General features: G+C 42.4%; 1 protein-coding gene across 2 annotated transcripts in view; it reads left to right on the forward strand.

The window, feature by feature from the left end:
• Positions 1 to 8,950: 8,950 nt before the first annotated feature.
• Positions 8,951 to 14,885, forward strand: part of LOC139666756 (ribonuclease ZC3H12A-like) — a 7,000-nt gene continuing 1,065 nt past the window's right edge. The window contains exons 1-6 of one of the 2 annotated variants that reach the window (XM_071546072.1): positions 8,951 to 9,057; positions 9,939 to 10,415; positions 11,271 to 11,410; positions 13,094 to 13,328; positions 13,522 to 13,628; positions 13,842 to 14,885. The exon at positions 13,842 to 14,885 is cut by the window's right edge and continues 1,065 nt beyond it. In XM_071546072.1, the coding sequence (XP_071402173.1) occupies positions 10,027 to 10,415; positions 11,271 to 11,410; positions 13,094 to 13,328; positions 13,522 to 13,628; positions 13,842 to 14,878 (1,908 nt within the window). In that variant the 5' untranslated portion in view covers positions 8,951 to 9,057; positions 9,939 to 10,026 and the 3' untranslated portion in view covers positions 14,879 to 14,885. The remainder of the gene's footprint in view (positions 9,058 to 9,938; positions 10,416 to 11,270; positions 11,411 to 13,093; positions 13,329 to 13,521; positions 13,629 to 13,841) is intronic. The other variant, XM_071546073.1, reaches the window with a different exon arrangement.

The following is a 14,885-nucleotide window of genomic DNA, read 5'->3' on the forward strand; positions in this document are numbered from 1 at the left end:
TGTCTGTCTATCCATCTACCCATTTGACTGTTGCTTGGTTAATTTGTCTGGATCAATCTGTTCTTCCCAAAATGTCCATACTCATCTCCTCTGTTATTTCCCCCTTGACCACCCGCTCTCTCACCAATAATTAATTAATTAATAAAACATAATTTTCCCTACAAACTCACCTTCATTTTGCAGCATCCTGATTACCCTCTTCTCCCCTCTTCCGACTATTTTTCATAAGAGGCTGGTTGTGTTTTTACCTAAACACAGAGTGACCCCTGTTGGTGGAGAATATACTAACAGGTAAGCATGGCACATCTTTCTCTACTCTGGGGGACGTCAACCGTGAAATCAGCCTGGCATTGGCTACACTGTGACAGACCCTCTGTCTCGGGGCCATATTTGCCCCCTGCTCTCCCTCCCCACTTGGGAAGCAGAACCAGTCAGCAGGCGGGGTTAGTGTCCTTACTTCTTCTATCTCCACAGTTTCCTCTCTCATCGGACGTACTGTACAGCCAACCAGGTCATTATTAAGTTCTAAATCTGGTAGCTCGTCTTCTCTTAATATACCGATGCAAATTACTTGTAGCAAAAGGTGAAAGGTGCATTTCTTTTGTCTGCGATACATGAAAGAGTCCGTCTTTATGAAGCAGTGCATGGCATCCTGTTTGTACATGTCTATCTTGCATGTAGGTGTTTTGACGAGTTAAGGTTGATTAAACTTTATGAACATTAGTGCATGAACTATTGAGTATATTGTGTGTCCTCCTCTACATATTGTTTCTTAGTTTTTCACCACTACTGTTTTTTGCTGTGTTTTTCTATTCCTCAGTTCAATTCTGTTGATTCAAAAGCAGCAAACACATATAATTACACAATATGCCATTGATAGCTTGAACTAGAACTATAAGAACATAACTGATCTGAGTATTAATGATTCAGTCAGCCTATTGGAGTTTATTTGTACAATTTGTTTTGGCTTTTTTCAAATTTTTAAATGTGCTGATCTATTATCATGCCCTCTATTTGGACTCAGTATCTTCCTCCAGACACATTTTAATAGATTACTTCACTTTTGTTACCAAACAAACCAAGTGACTCATCCATTCCAATATAGCTGTCTGAGAAATAAAGTTAATGTCATTGTATTTGTCTGCTGGTGCTCTTGGAAGTCAAAACAGAGAGAAGTGAATCATCCTAAATTTGCTAAAACGCTTAAGTTATGACACACCCGGTAGAGATTTCCTTTGAAATGCGGGGTGCAGTGTGCCTGGCTGTCTACAGTAAGTGGAGTGTAATTGGGTTTCAGTGTAGAAAATGTCCCGAGTTTGACTTCAAGTTTAATTTGCTCAGGAGAGAGAAGAATGGATACGGCATATGCAGATGGGAACGTCAATATTCTGTTTTCTTTGCTTTTATTATCATCATTGACATTACTGATTTTGTCATGGGGATTCAATCTGAGTAGTGAAATGGCTGAATGCTTGAACTAGGTGATGAGAGGGTTTATGGAAACCACCTGCAGTTTGTTGGAACCACCTAGAATAAACATAAATGTAGACTATATGATGGAGGGAATATTATTTCTTCATATATACTTTGTATTTCTGCTCTCTCTTTCTCTGTCTCTCCCCTCCCTGTCTCTAAATGATATTACACAGGTAGGTAATTTATTCAACTGTAGGTAGTCTTGAAAGGAAAATAACACCACAGACCATGAATCTAATGAATTGTCAACTGGCAAGTAATGGCTGAGTTGCTTAGTGGCAAGTCACACTCTGTTCCGTCTTGTAGAGACGACATATTTGATCACCAGACGAGACCGGCTCCTCTCACACTCTCAATTACCTCACGTGGTTTATTTTAAATTTCATTTGATGAGACTGACCCTTCGCCCCAGCCACACAGAAGACTGAGTTATAAACGTCAACCATAAGATTTTGATTTAGGAAGATCCAAGTGATTAAAAGTTAATTGTCGAAATGTGTCAAGGTGGCTTGTTTAATTATGGCGAACGAGGCATTCATTTGGGTTCGACTTAAAATAGCGCGGCGGGTAACTAACACTGCAGGGCTTGTCTGTGTGGATGCAGAGCTGCTTTATTTACTTTGCCGAAGTCACAGCAATGACCCCTGGGGAAGATAATTAAGGTGGAATCACCATTTCATGCTCTACGTGATGAGCATATCAAGACAATTATCCTATTCAGAAAAGGGAAGGGGAGCTTGAAGCAGGAGAAAATGCTGATAACCAGTGTTAAGCAGGTTTAAATTGTGAGGTATAACAGACAGTTGTGAGTATTCAGATGCAGCTTATCCCCAGGCTGCCGCTTACACAGGGTAATTAGGTCCAATGTAGTAGCTAGAGGAGTGGGAGTGCATGGATTCAATCAGCCTGTATTTTTTTCCCTTATTGTTAAACACTTGAGCTATTCCCCAGTCTTGTCACTTGGGAACTAACAGAATGCTTTACCCATCTCTTTTAGATTTGTCGAGCACATATTCATTGGCATCGATTTTGTGTGTCAGGTCAGAGTCCTCCATTGGCATTAATGTATTCCATCATTTCCACTTTATTCGCGAAGAAGCGAGCCCATGAAGTGCAAGCTTGCCTCCCGCAAAGTTTGAACTGGGTCATGGTAAAGACCCCACAGGCCGTTTCTCTTTGCATAAGTGTTCCTTTCATGCCAGTTACAAGGCGGATATAATACTCAAGCAAAGTTCATTTTCATGGAAACCGGTGTCCACTTTTCTATCCCAGTGAGTAAAAAAACAGAGCACACACAACTGTAGTCAAAACGTTTTTAAAGAGGAATACAATGAGATTCCTATAAATTCCTATAAAAATGCACAAAACATCATCAAACATGAGCAGATATGAAAATGATCAGTGGCCTTTCTCAACACTCATGAATGATTGAGTAATCTGCTGATAGGCATCCTCAGTGTTGAGATGCACACAGTGCTTGTCAGGGTCAAAAATGAGCTTCCTCTCTGCAAGACTCAAAACAATCATATCATAAAAAAAAAAAAATACAACCCATCATAAAAATATTATTTTGCACATTTCCTCTGCATTTAAAAAAAACACAATATAATTGCAAAACTAAATTATGAGGGCCATGGGGAAATATGAATTATTATATGTGTGCTGTACTAATTTCACGCCTGATGGACTCCCACCTTTAACCAGGAGGTGCATGTCTTTCACTGCAGTTTCAGGCATGGGTATTCTAATAGAAGAATAATAGAAGCATTCTCCCTTTTTAATTGGACATTGTTAGAATGACATATCAATCCTGCTGCAATGATGCCCTTTCCATGTATATTGTAATTGAAACATTTCTTATTTCCCTCACGCCCCCCTTATAGAGGAGATTGAGACTGCTTATGCCTAGCAAATCTGGACCGTCCGCATGGTTGCTTCAAGGGTTACAGCTGTTGATGCTGCTTCACTTTGATCCATGTATTATGTTTGCTTAGAAATACCTCAATGTCTGTTTGATTTATTCATTATCTATCTTCTAGGTAATAAATGAATGGCTGCTTCATGTGTAGGGACACACTAAGTGCAATTCCCTTTGTATAATCAGTAATAATATTAGCAGTACTACTACTATTGGCAATGTATCTCCCTTAGCATAGCATTTGTTTCCTGCTATTTTTACATTTTCTAATTGCACTTTCCATTAACATTATTTACTGTTGATTTTATGCACTTATCTAGAATTTCTATAAAAGTGCATGGGGATAAAATTGCATAAAATAACAAGAAATTATAACCCTATTAATCCTTGAAGGTAAGAATTTTGTGAATAGTATTCTATGCTTATCATTTTCAGCGAGGAGAAAATTGTGAATTACTACCTGTGTTTAACCACTCAAAATTCCATTTCAGGTATTCATGGCATGAAGCTGACAAGTGAACTGAAGCCGAGCAAATAAAAACTGGCAGACGCTGGATGAATGGCTGCATGTTTGGGTCATGATAAGGAAGAATTACATTTTTACACATCGCTGAGGAGAGGAAAACAAAGCCTGATGTTGGGTTAAAGGCTCTATGAATTGTCGGAAAATAAACCCAGCAAAAATGAGGCATCATTTTCTCTCAGTGGTTTGGGCCTTTTCCTCAATGGAAGATATAAGTGATTTAGAGCTCATCAAAATCACACAATATGGCCCCCAAAGCACACATAGTAAAAACCATGATAGTGGTCCATGGGATGGGTAACTGTATTAATCTTTTGGGGGCGTTCCTAATGGAGCTATTGGAGAGTCAGTAGTCATATCCAAAGAACTTCATTAATCATGACAGGGTAAAGCTTCCTCATTTAACAGTACAACACACCAATTCTCCATACTGTCCATGATCAAATCCAACACTTCAACAGCTCTTTTATGGACTCTCATCAAGTCATCTATTCATCCGTCCATCCATCCAACCATCCATCCATCCATCCAGGAATTCTGCCCTGCTTAATGTTAGTCTGTCCTTTGCAGATCAGTATTTTCAGTATCTCTTTCAAAGCAAACTAGGAGTTTGGGAATTTACTGTAAAAAAAAAAAAGAAGTATAGCATTCCATAGGAAATTTGTGACAAAACAAAATATAATTTCTCAGACATTTTGGCAGCAGTCACATTCATTCTGAACTGGACAGACATCAGCACTGGGTTGTGTTCGGATAAGGGTTGAAGAGAGAGAAGATATAAAGGCCAGAGAGAAAGGAGCGATGCGGATTCAGTTCAATAAGCGGTTACAGTGAGGACAAAGCAGGGACCAAGGCCTGCGTTATCCCAGCCAGTTGGCAGCCTGGCTCCTGAGAGCCCACTCCCACTGGGTGTGAATCAGAAATCTAACAGCTAATGGCAACAGTCGCCCCATGGTGGCACAACCGACAGCAAACTAATGCCCACACATACAGAGTGGAGCACAAGAGCTGTCAACACCCCACCATGACCCTGTGGGTATAAACTGGCAAAAAAAAAAAAAAAAAAAAAAAAGAAAGAAATCACCTGACAGTTGAAATTGATGGCTGTTATTTCTTTTTCCAACACCTCTTAAGCACACTAGAGCCTTTTACCGGAGTGAGCTGTTTTTCCTCTTTTGTGTTTTCACAAGTTTGTCTTACGATAATCAAAATGTTGTGAGTCACATTCGTCACTGTAGGACGGAGCGTACTGAAAGGGTCAGGGAGAGTGTGCACCATTATTCTGCAGCAGAGTCTGTAAATCCACTTCAAGATTCAAACGTGTATTAGGAAGCTGTATTCAAAAGACTGACTAGACTGACAATTTTGAAGAACAATCCAAGCCAACGCTTAGCTCCAAAGCTGTTAATATTATAATACAGACCAGCACATACATGAATGACGCAGCACAAGTCCAGAAGCCTGCAGCCTGGTAAATACATGAAGAAAGAGGAGAAAACCTAGAGAAACAGTAGCTCGGTCCAAACAATACTCAGAGCAAACATGCTGATCTCGGTCATCAGTTTAATCTAGTTTGAGCAGCACAGTGGCACACACGCCACAATGTGAGTCCATCAAGATTTCCCATTTTGGTACAGGTATTTTTCAGTGTTGGTCTACAGTACAGATATTGTGTAACTGCATGATTACAATATGAGTGAAGCACTTCAGGAGAAACTCCAGGTTCTTTCCCCGGGATCCCAGCAGAGAGTGAATTAATCATCACAGTCTCCCCCCCTAAGTGAAGACAGAGAGCAACAGCTGGGGGAGAGGAGCTCGGCTTTAAACAGTACAGACTGCAGGAGGTTCAGCCATCACTTCTTGTTGTGGATTCTGACATCAATAGTAATGAATACCTTGGAGCGTTGCCTGACTGCCTGAGCATGAATTGCTATCACACATGGGGCTGGGCAGTGGAAGGGGCTTTGTTTGTGTGTGTGTGTGTGTGTGTGTGTGTGTGTGTGTGTGTGTGTGTGTGTGTGTGTATGTGTGGGAATATGCTTGCACGTGTGTACCGGTATGCGTGGAAATATGCATGCATGCATGTACATGTGTGTTGGTGCCTATGTCTGTACATTTGTGTGTGACCCAGCATTCTTGTGTGCACCTCTGTGTACCCATGTGTCTGCATGCAATTTCTGTGTGTGTTTGCCTTTGTTGCCGCACATATGAGTAATATGCAGACTAACAGGTAGGCTTAAATGACCTGCGCTGACAGCAACAATTAATCAGAGTATTGTTGGTGCTCCTGGTCGAGGCCAAGGCACCATGCTGAGGTTACACCTGCAAGGGCTGGAGCTGTACTGGGATCCAACGCACCTATACACAATGATCTTTAAATGATCTATGGCTGGCTGGACCACATTTATTTTAAGCATGAGAAAGAGGCAACTGTTTGCATGGTTTTGGAAATAGAAGCCACCGTGCCATGGATAGAAGTATTTACTCAAATGTACTCTTTTTTTTAATATATTTTTCTACTTTCTGAGAGCTGTTTTTATTGTTATTATGTAATGAAACAGAGACCAAGATAATTTGTATATGCAAAGATTGTGTCACTTAGCGGCAACAGTGTTCCCCCTCATTTGGCAGCATGAAAATACAGGAAGACCGCAGGGAGTGCATGAAAACCATTTTCAAGAAAGCAAAAAATAGACTCTGTTAATTAATTGCTGACCAGCAAAAAAAAAGTTGACAAACAACTCCCATGCAGTGTTCCAATTAAGAAAACCCAAAACAAATTAGTGTACATAATGTCTATATAAATGCAACTGCTTCCACTATAGCTTAGAGGGCATTAGATGTCCATGAATAGAAAAGCTGAAGTAGTTGCTACATTGCAATTCTATACTCTAGATTCTGCTTTGGGAATTCAGTTGTCACTAATCAAAGCAAAACTAATTAAACTAGGACTCAAAACCTGGGGCCTCTCGATTGTACTGTTCCTTTGTCCAGTCTCCTATCAGTGCTACCCACCTAGCCAGTATAATGCCTTACCTCCTCTGGACTCACACAATGCCAGGAGGTCTTTGCTTGCTGATCTATGTAGGACAAGCAGTGGGGTGTCTGAAGTAAGAAATGAACAAGATGAATGCAGGGGATATGTTCATTTGAAAGCTCTTGTCACAGAGGGTTTGTCGTCCGGCTGCACAAAGGGTGGAGCCGTCCTGCCTGATTTACTTTAGATTCAAACCATGGCTAAATTGGAAATCGTGAATCACTCTGACACCATTGGCGCAAGATGGATTACTCCAGTTAAAGGCTGCCTTTTCTTTACTTTGGCTCTTTTTAAAGAAATCATACAAAAATTAATTTTTGCGACAGACGGCTGACCCGGGCAGTCAATGAAAGGAATAGCAAAGGGGCCAGCGCTCAGGCACTACAAAGCTGGTTTTATCAGCGCAGCACTATCCCAACCACATCCAGCAGCTCTCAGTAGCACAATGAGCCTGGCTGAATATTTGATCAACTGTCTCAGGTTTAACAAGCCTTGCCAAACTACACCTGCCTGGAGGAAAAAGATATGCCTTTGAGCAGGGCAATGTCTCCCCCAAGATGTTAAGGAAATTGGCGTTTGATGTTCACACTACCCAAACTACGCTAATGTCATCCAATCTCAGCCACTTAGATACTCAGCAAGGTTCAAGATTTGCATGAACTGAACTACAGCTTTGCCTATATCTCTGGATGTCAATAGTGCCTTCCAATATAACATAGCCATAAATTACAAAACAATACACTCAGCAATAGCCTACAATATGCTAAATGGAGATTTTACAAATTGAATTCAATAAAAGAGTATATAAATGTCCTTCGTGCCAAGTGTGATACAACTGGTATTTTTTCATAATGCACTTATCACAAGGCCTGGGTTTGGATCGTCTCCCACATATAAAGCCTTTCAGTGGTTACCTGATGGCTGGAGAGAGCCTGGAGAATGGTGTGAATTTATGTGCGTGTGTGTGTGTGTGTCTGTCTGTCTTTCCATCTGTGCTTCAGTGTGTGTGTGTGTGTGTGTCCACCCCTACTCAACATCGCTGGCTGCAGCTCATTGCCCTGCAGTAATATCAGGCCTTGCAGACACCTGGGACCAGCAGTGTGGGCCCTCAGAGGAGGCAACCGCCTGGCAACTGGCCCTGATTACTTTCTCCACTCTCCGGAACTCAACTCTGTATATGCCATTAACCAACTCTACGCAGTGTGATCCCAGCTCGACCGTGCCGTTAACCCTGTACACAGAGGGTTGTGTACAAACACACACACACACCGCACACACACACACACACACGCACACACAACCTAACCACCAGCCTAGTCAAGCCATACCCACCCCTAGACCAACAGCCATGGAGTTTCATTATTTATCTCCCAGGTGAGAGGTGAGCTTTGCCATCCAGCAGAATAACATGCGGCAAGGCTGACATCTAGGGGACAAAAGTAGTAGCACAACCATACGTAGGCTGCTAAACATTATAGTTGTGAAGGCTATACGCAGGTTATGCAGTATTACTATTTTAGTTTGTTAAATAAAATGGTTGCCTCCTACTTTTGTAAACCAACAATTCATTTACAAACACCTTGCAAACACATATAGAGTGAATTTCATTTGATATAATTTACTAAGCCCACAAGGTGGAAATTGTCTCCTCAGGTTCAGCCAGCTGTGTTGCACTCCTGCAGCAGGTAGAGGTTAAGTGTCTTGCTCAACGACACTTCGGCAGGTATTGCCTTATAATACCATGTTAATACCGAAGCTCCTTATAGGGGCGCAACCTCACTTACCAATTAGGCCATCCTGCCCATAAATACATACAGTAGCAGCACTATATTCCAAAGAATAAATCTTATGGGGGGGGGGAACACAGTGGTGTGAAAACTACAGTGTGACTGACAGCTCAAGAGAAGAGCTTATCTTATCTCGGATGTATGCAAATTTACACGGCTCTACGTCTAGAGGAAGAGGGGAAGAAATAATTTTCCAAGAGGGAGGTGCTATGAAGCCAGAGCAGAGTCAAAGTTACTGTACTTCGGAACAGAGGAGTTATAAGTTACTTCTGTGTGATAAATGGAACACGAAAGGAAACAGCTAAGAACAGTAAAGGTGAGTTACCGCGTGTGTGTTTGTTGAGACAGAAATGATTTACCCAACCGCTTCGCAGTGGAAATGTTCCCTTGGAGAGACGTGTCTTGTCACCTGTATCAGGTAGACACTTTCTGTAGTCGGTAGATTCGGTGTTACTGTGTTCTCTAATGTAGGGTGAAATGTTCGCTCCAATAACTACATAGGCTACGCTGCACTATTTGTACGTAAAAGCAGCACAGCGTTTCTTCCTGTTTTGATCAGCTGTCTTTTACTCTGATTTAACAGAGGCTGGGAACAAAGCTGAGCAGGCTAAACGTCTTATTAGCGGAATAGGCCACTAAGCACGATATTGTTTTCAAATTGTCATTTCCCACGCCAACATTATGCCTTTTCACTTCTAATGAATTTCAAATGTAAGTTGATACATTTGACAGGCTAACATTACCTTACTCAAATGTAAGTTGATACATTTGACAGGCTAACATTACCTTACTTGACAATAAGATAACATAACATAGCACAACATAAGATTAAAGTTGAAATGATCCCAGTGGGGAAAGTGGGTCACTGAAGCAGCAAAATAGCAATAGAATATAGCAAAGAAAACTAGTTGGCAATACATCATGCCATAGCAAATGGGGATAACTGACAATACTTTATGACAACTGACAATGTCAAGTTGTTAAGTTACTGATTGAATGTCAAGTTGTGTTAACTGACAGTGTCAAAAGCATGTTAAGTAGAAATTTATGAATGGCAAGTATGAAAAAATTTGAAATACAGCATTATGAGAGGGTTCAATAATAACAGCAGTAATGCAACTATGTGGCAATGTATGAAAACCCTGTAAATTACATCATATGGACATGTATCCCTAATTAAATGTAATTTCTGTGCAGTGCAGCCATGAATATTATCCCCAGGCAGATGCAGTAAGTCTCCTATGCTGCTGACCCAAGTGCAGAAAAGAGGCCCAGATGCTCCAGGATGGATCCGGCATTTCCCAGCCAGAGCTCGGCTTCAGTCCAGCTGGAGCCAGATAACGAGGAACTCCAGGAACTCAGAGTCGACTTCTTCAGGAAACTGGGCTACACTTCAGCGGAGGTGAGGGCCGCTCTGAAGAAGCTAGGCCTGAGCACAGACACCAACGCGATGCTTGGAGAGCTGGTGAGGTGCAGGGCCAGCGCTGTACCTCACGCGCCCAATCCCGACAGCGATGAGAGGAGCACAGGCCAGATAGACCCTCTCCTGGCTGCCAGTTGGGCCCTTGGACCCCACAGAGTCACGCCACTACCACCGTCGCAACTGGAGGACAGGAGGGATACAGAGGCCGGACTGAAACCCATTGTCATCGATGGCAGCAATGTGGCCATGAGGTAAACACCAATAGCAAGTGCTACTAAGTATTTAGTGTGTTTAGAAGTGTTGTTCATGGTAGAAGAAGATTTAGCCTCGGTGTAGAAGGCCATCTCGAACATATTTGTTGATAACCCCCAGCTGAAATAGAGTGACATTCCAATTCTAATAGAGGAAAATGTGTCACATCCAGCACTACATATGAAGGCTAGGTCATAACATCCAAAGCTTCCATTGCTTGTTGTGGCGTCCTCTAAAAGAGGACAGCAAAAATACCTGTAAAACGACATGTTTCAAACTACCATTCATTATCACTCATCGTCATGTTCTCATTGAACTCTGACCCTGAAATATGCATTCTCATAAATTGTCATGTCCCTTGAGTTTTTAAAAGGGCGTTTACAGCCCTGCCTGTGCATGCTCTTGTTAAGGTCACTGCTTCAGTATGCAAATCTTAGACACACACCTCAAAATCTCCGCCTCTCAGTTGATTTAGGTGTGGTACATATATAGAAACAGCCTAAGGGAAGGTTCACTTAGAGACTATACTAAAACATTTATGGTGTTAACGTGTATCAAAGATGTATTTGTATAATTATAATTGTCTGTTCCCTTACCAGGAAGACCCAACCCACCTCTATAACGTGATCAACAAATCTTGAATTTATGTAGAAATGTCATTGTTGTAATTATGTTTTGACAAAATTCTTTAGATATTGGTTTGTTGTTTGAAAGTTCCACTACTCCAGTTTCAATTTGGGTGTTGTGTGTTGTGAAATAGTTCACTTCCAGGATGTGTGGATAGGTTTTCAAGTCAGCACTATGAGTCATTTACAGTAATTCCTATTCATTTTTTCTCCCCTGCTGCTCCCCAGTCATGGCAACAAGGAAGTGTTCTCCTGCCGAGGCATCCAGCTGGCAGTGAACTTCTTCCTGGACAGAGGTCACACCACCATTACCGTGTTTGTCCCCACTTGGCGCAAGGAGCAGCCCAGACCCGATGCCCCCATCAGAGGTGAGGACTCAGCAGAAGGATGGTTATCATTCTAGCAGATTGGAGTTTTGGCAGGTTGGCTAACTAGCTCACCTAGATACAGTATCTATAGCCTAGTATGGCTATAACCAGTGAGATTATTTTTGCCTCCAGAGCAGCTCTAAACTAAGAACTAAAAATCCAATCTGTCACAATGTAATGATGTTCGATACCAGATGACTGGAAAACTGTCCTCCAAATGTTGCTGCTCTACACAGCTATACATGTGTTTATAATGGTGTAGTGGTGTGACACTGGAGCTGTAATCATATTTTCTTATTTGATATAATTACACACAGTTTACTATGTTGTTAAGCACCTATGTATATAATCTTCTTCTATGTTGTCAGTGAGGCAAAACTATTGAGCTCACGGCAAAGGTATTGGGCAACATAGTGGAGGGTGTGAAACAGAGGTTTACTCAATTGGATACAAAGTTAAGTTTATATATATAGCCAAGTCATTAACATGTGCAATATGTACAGCATACTTCAGGAAATTAGATCAATATTTGCTATACCTGTTTCCATGTTTGTATGGCGTTCTTACCAAGTCTCTGCCAGCCGCATATAATGAAGGTCTGTGCTGTATCTGTATTTACATTTGTGGCAGCTGAGTCCTTAGGGTTTGTGAGTGCTCTTAAAAATCTAGATTAATATTATGGTTTCACCTACACCACCTCCTTAAGTAGAGAAGTAACCCTCTATTCAGTCTTCATACATCCATGATTTCTAGGTCTTCATACTAACCTAAACTAGCCTAGCCCTTCTGACAAATCCAACAGCAGTGGGAATATGATGAAGGGTTGGACCATCCTTTTGAAGCTGATGCATCATCACCTTGTGCCTGTGGCTCTCATGATTTAGTAACTCTAAAGTTTGGGTGGAATAATCCAAAGGTTCTATTTTCAATCCTCGCACAAGGAAGTAAAAATAACCCTGTAGTCATTCCTGGGAAATCCCCAGCAGGAAGTACAGCTGTGTTTTTCTTCCACACCTAGTTTACTTGTGTATTTAACTGCTGACAGTCAAGCATGGCAAGGGGTTAAGTGACAGTCACCCTGAAAAGTAGAAGCACTTTGTGAGAGCCTGTGAAAAATGTTTTGTTTTTGAATCAATAGTTGAGCTGTATGTCTGGCTTTCATGTAACCTAGCCTCCTGTTTATCCATACCGATTTCAATACTGCACTTCATTTGAATTCTCATCTGTTTAGAACACTGTGCACACACAGTTGTATGTATTATGTTTCCATTAATTAAATTTGTAGGTGGAGTAATATGATATAATGTACATACTAAATATAGTGATTGTTGTGGTGTTTGTACTGGTGATGTAATGCCTTCACTAGCTTCATTTGCTCTCTGTGATTGATTGCTGGGTCTCTGCTCACTGCATGTTTCCATAAGCTTTGTTGTCTTTGTAGTGTTTGGTTGTTCATAATGCTCAAGGTATGCCATGTTATGCAATCTATGTATATGATTACGCACTTTACATACAAGTTGCAATAAAAACCTGACATGCAGCTGTTTTTCTTAACAGAGAAAGTGTTAAATACAGTGTAAAAAAGTTTAAATACTGTAAGAAAATGTACTTCCTTGACACTATCTTTCCACCACTATGTGACTCAAGCACATGATTAACAGGAATAAATATTTGCCCTTTCAGATCAACATGTCCTGATGGAGCTTGAAAAAAGGAAGATAGTGGTCTTCACTCCATCACGTCGTGTCGGGGGTAAGCGGGTGGTCTGCTACGACGACCGTTTCATCGTCAAGTTGGCGTACGAGTCGGACGGCGTGATCGTATCCAATGACACCTACCGTGACCTCCAAGGAGAGAGACCTGAGTGGAAGAGATGCATTGAGGAGAGGCTCCTTATGTACTCCTTTGTGAATGACAAGTAAGCAGTTGGCCTGTTCCTCTGCCTGAGATTTCACATTTTTTCCCATGAATGCTGGTTAATGTACAACTTGGTTCCAGAGGGCATATTGCAGTAGTGTCTAGAGGGAATAATCAGGCAACAGCAAGTATCCAGTCTATTTGTCACATGTGAATGATCAGTCATGGATCAGTCATTACTGTTTTCTGTCCAGGTTCATGCCCCCAGATGATCCCCTGGGTCGCCATGGCCCCAGTCTTGACAACTTCCTCAGGAAAAAGCCTCTGCCTGCAGAGCAAAGGAGACAGCCTTGTCCTTATGGTAAGATATGATTAGCACAGAGCCTTGAATGGCCCCCATGAATTCCTGTCTCAAACAAGAATGAAAGAGGAACCCTTCTACCACAATATGTTACTACAGAGGCATTGTCAGGCTTTTCACAGTTTCAGATGTTTTGGACAAGGAAGGAATGTGGTTGCAAAATGAGATGACCTCAGACTTTCAGTTTTTTGTTTCCCTTTTTGTTTTACTCAGACAAAAAGTGCACTTACGGCATCAAATGTAAGTTCTACCATCCAGAGCGAGCCAACCAGTCCTACCTCTCCTTGGCTGATGAACTGAGGGAGAAAGCCCGGATATCCACTATAAAAGAGGAGAGAAATCCCAGATTGTCACAAAGAGAGGCTCAATCTGATCTTGTGCCTGCTCATAACACCTATTCCCCTTCTCTAGAGTCCCTAGATCAGCGCAGTTCCCTACATCCTGGTCAGGTTAGTGAGGATACACTGCTGTACTGGGATGGACCCAGAACCAGACAGAATCACACACCTGGTTCTGCAGCAGGAGGCCAGAGTCAGAAGGAGTGGCCTGGGCCGCACTCCATGTCCGATCACCCCTATGCCAGCATCTCTCATGAGTTCCTGGATTCTGGCCTTGGCTCTTATGAGAGCCAGTATTCTGACATTTCGCGCAGCCTCAGCAGCTCCCACAGGTCCAGACCCCAGCAGCAAACCGCCCCCATTGGATCCAGACACCCTTCTGTGCATTTAGAGAGGAACAACGCTGCCCCGTCTTGTAGGTGCTGCTCCCATGCGGTGCCCTCTACAGCTCACCAGCAGCATCGTAGTAACTCAAACCTGGACCCCCACCGTCAACCCAGATATGACACCTACACCCCCCATATGTACCCCCCCAGTATACCACGCCACTACAGCCTCCCCAGCCACCTCCAGTATAGCGACCCCCATCATCAGCAACAAAAGTACTGGTCAGATCCCTTCCAGGCACTGCCCCAGGCCAGGACATCCCATAGTCTCCCCAGTTCTAGCCATCCCTCGCCCCCCCACAGCCCTCACTGCTCCTATAGGGACCATCAGTACCATTCCTGGGCCCAAGCACAGCCATCCTCCGCTGCCTTTGACCCAGAAAGGTTGGAACTCCGCAAGAAACTGCATGCCATCTTCAACCCCCATCAGGTGGATGCAGTCATGGAAATGTTCCCACATCTGACAAATGCTGAGAAACTGGCTGCAGAGATCCTCAACCATAAGGCTCAGGGTGGGATATTCTGATTATCCT

This window comes from Centroberyx affinis, unplaced genomic scaffold (genome assembly GCF_046629955.1).
Source record: "Centroberyx affinis isolate AG114_WGS23_722 - 3 ecotype Tasmania unplaced genomic scaffold, CSIRO-AGI_Caff_v1 ptg005114l_1, whole genome shotgun sequence".
Classification (NCBI taxonomy): domain Eukaryota; kingdom Metazoa; phylum Chordata; class Actinopteri; order Beryciformes; family Berycidae; genus Centroberyx; species Centroberyx affinis.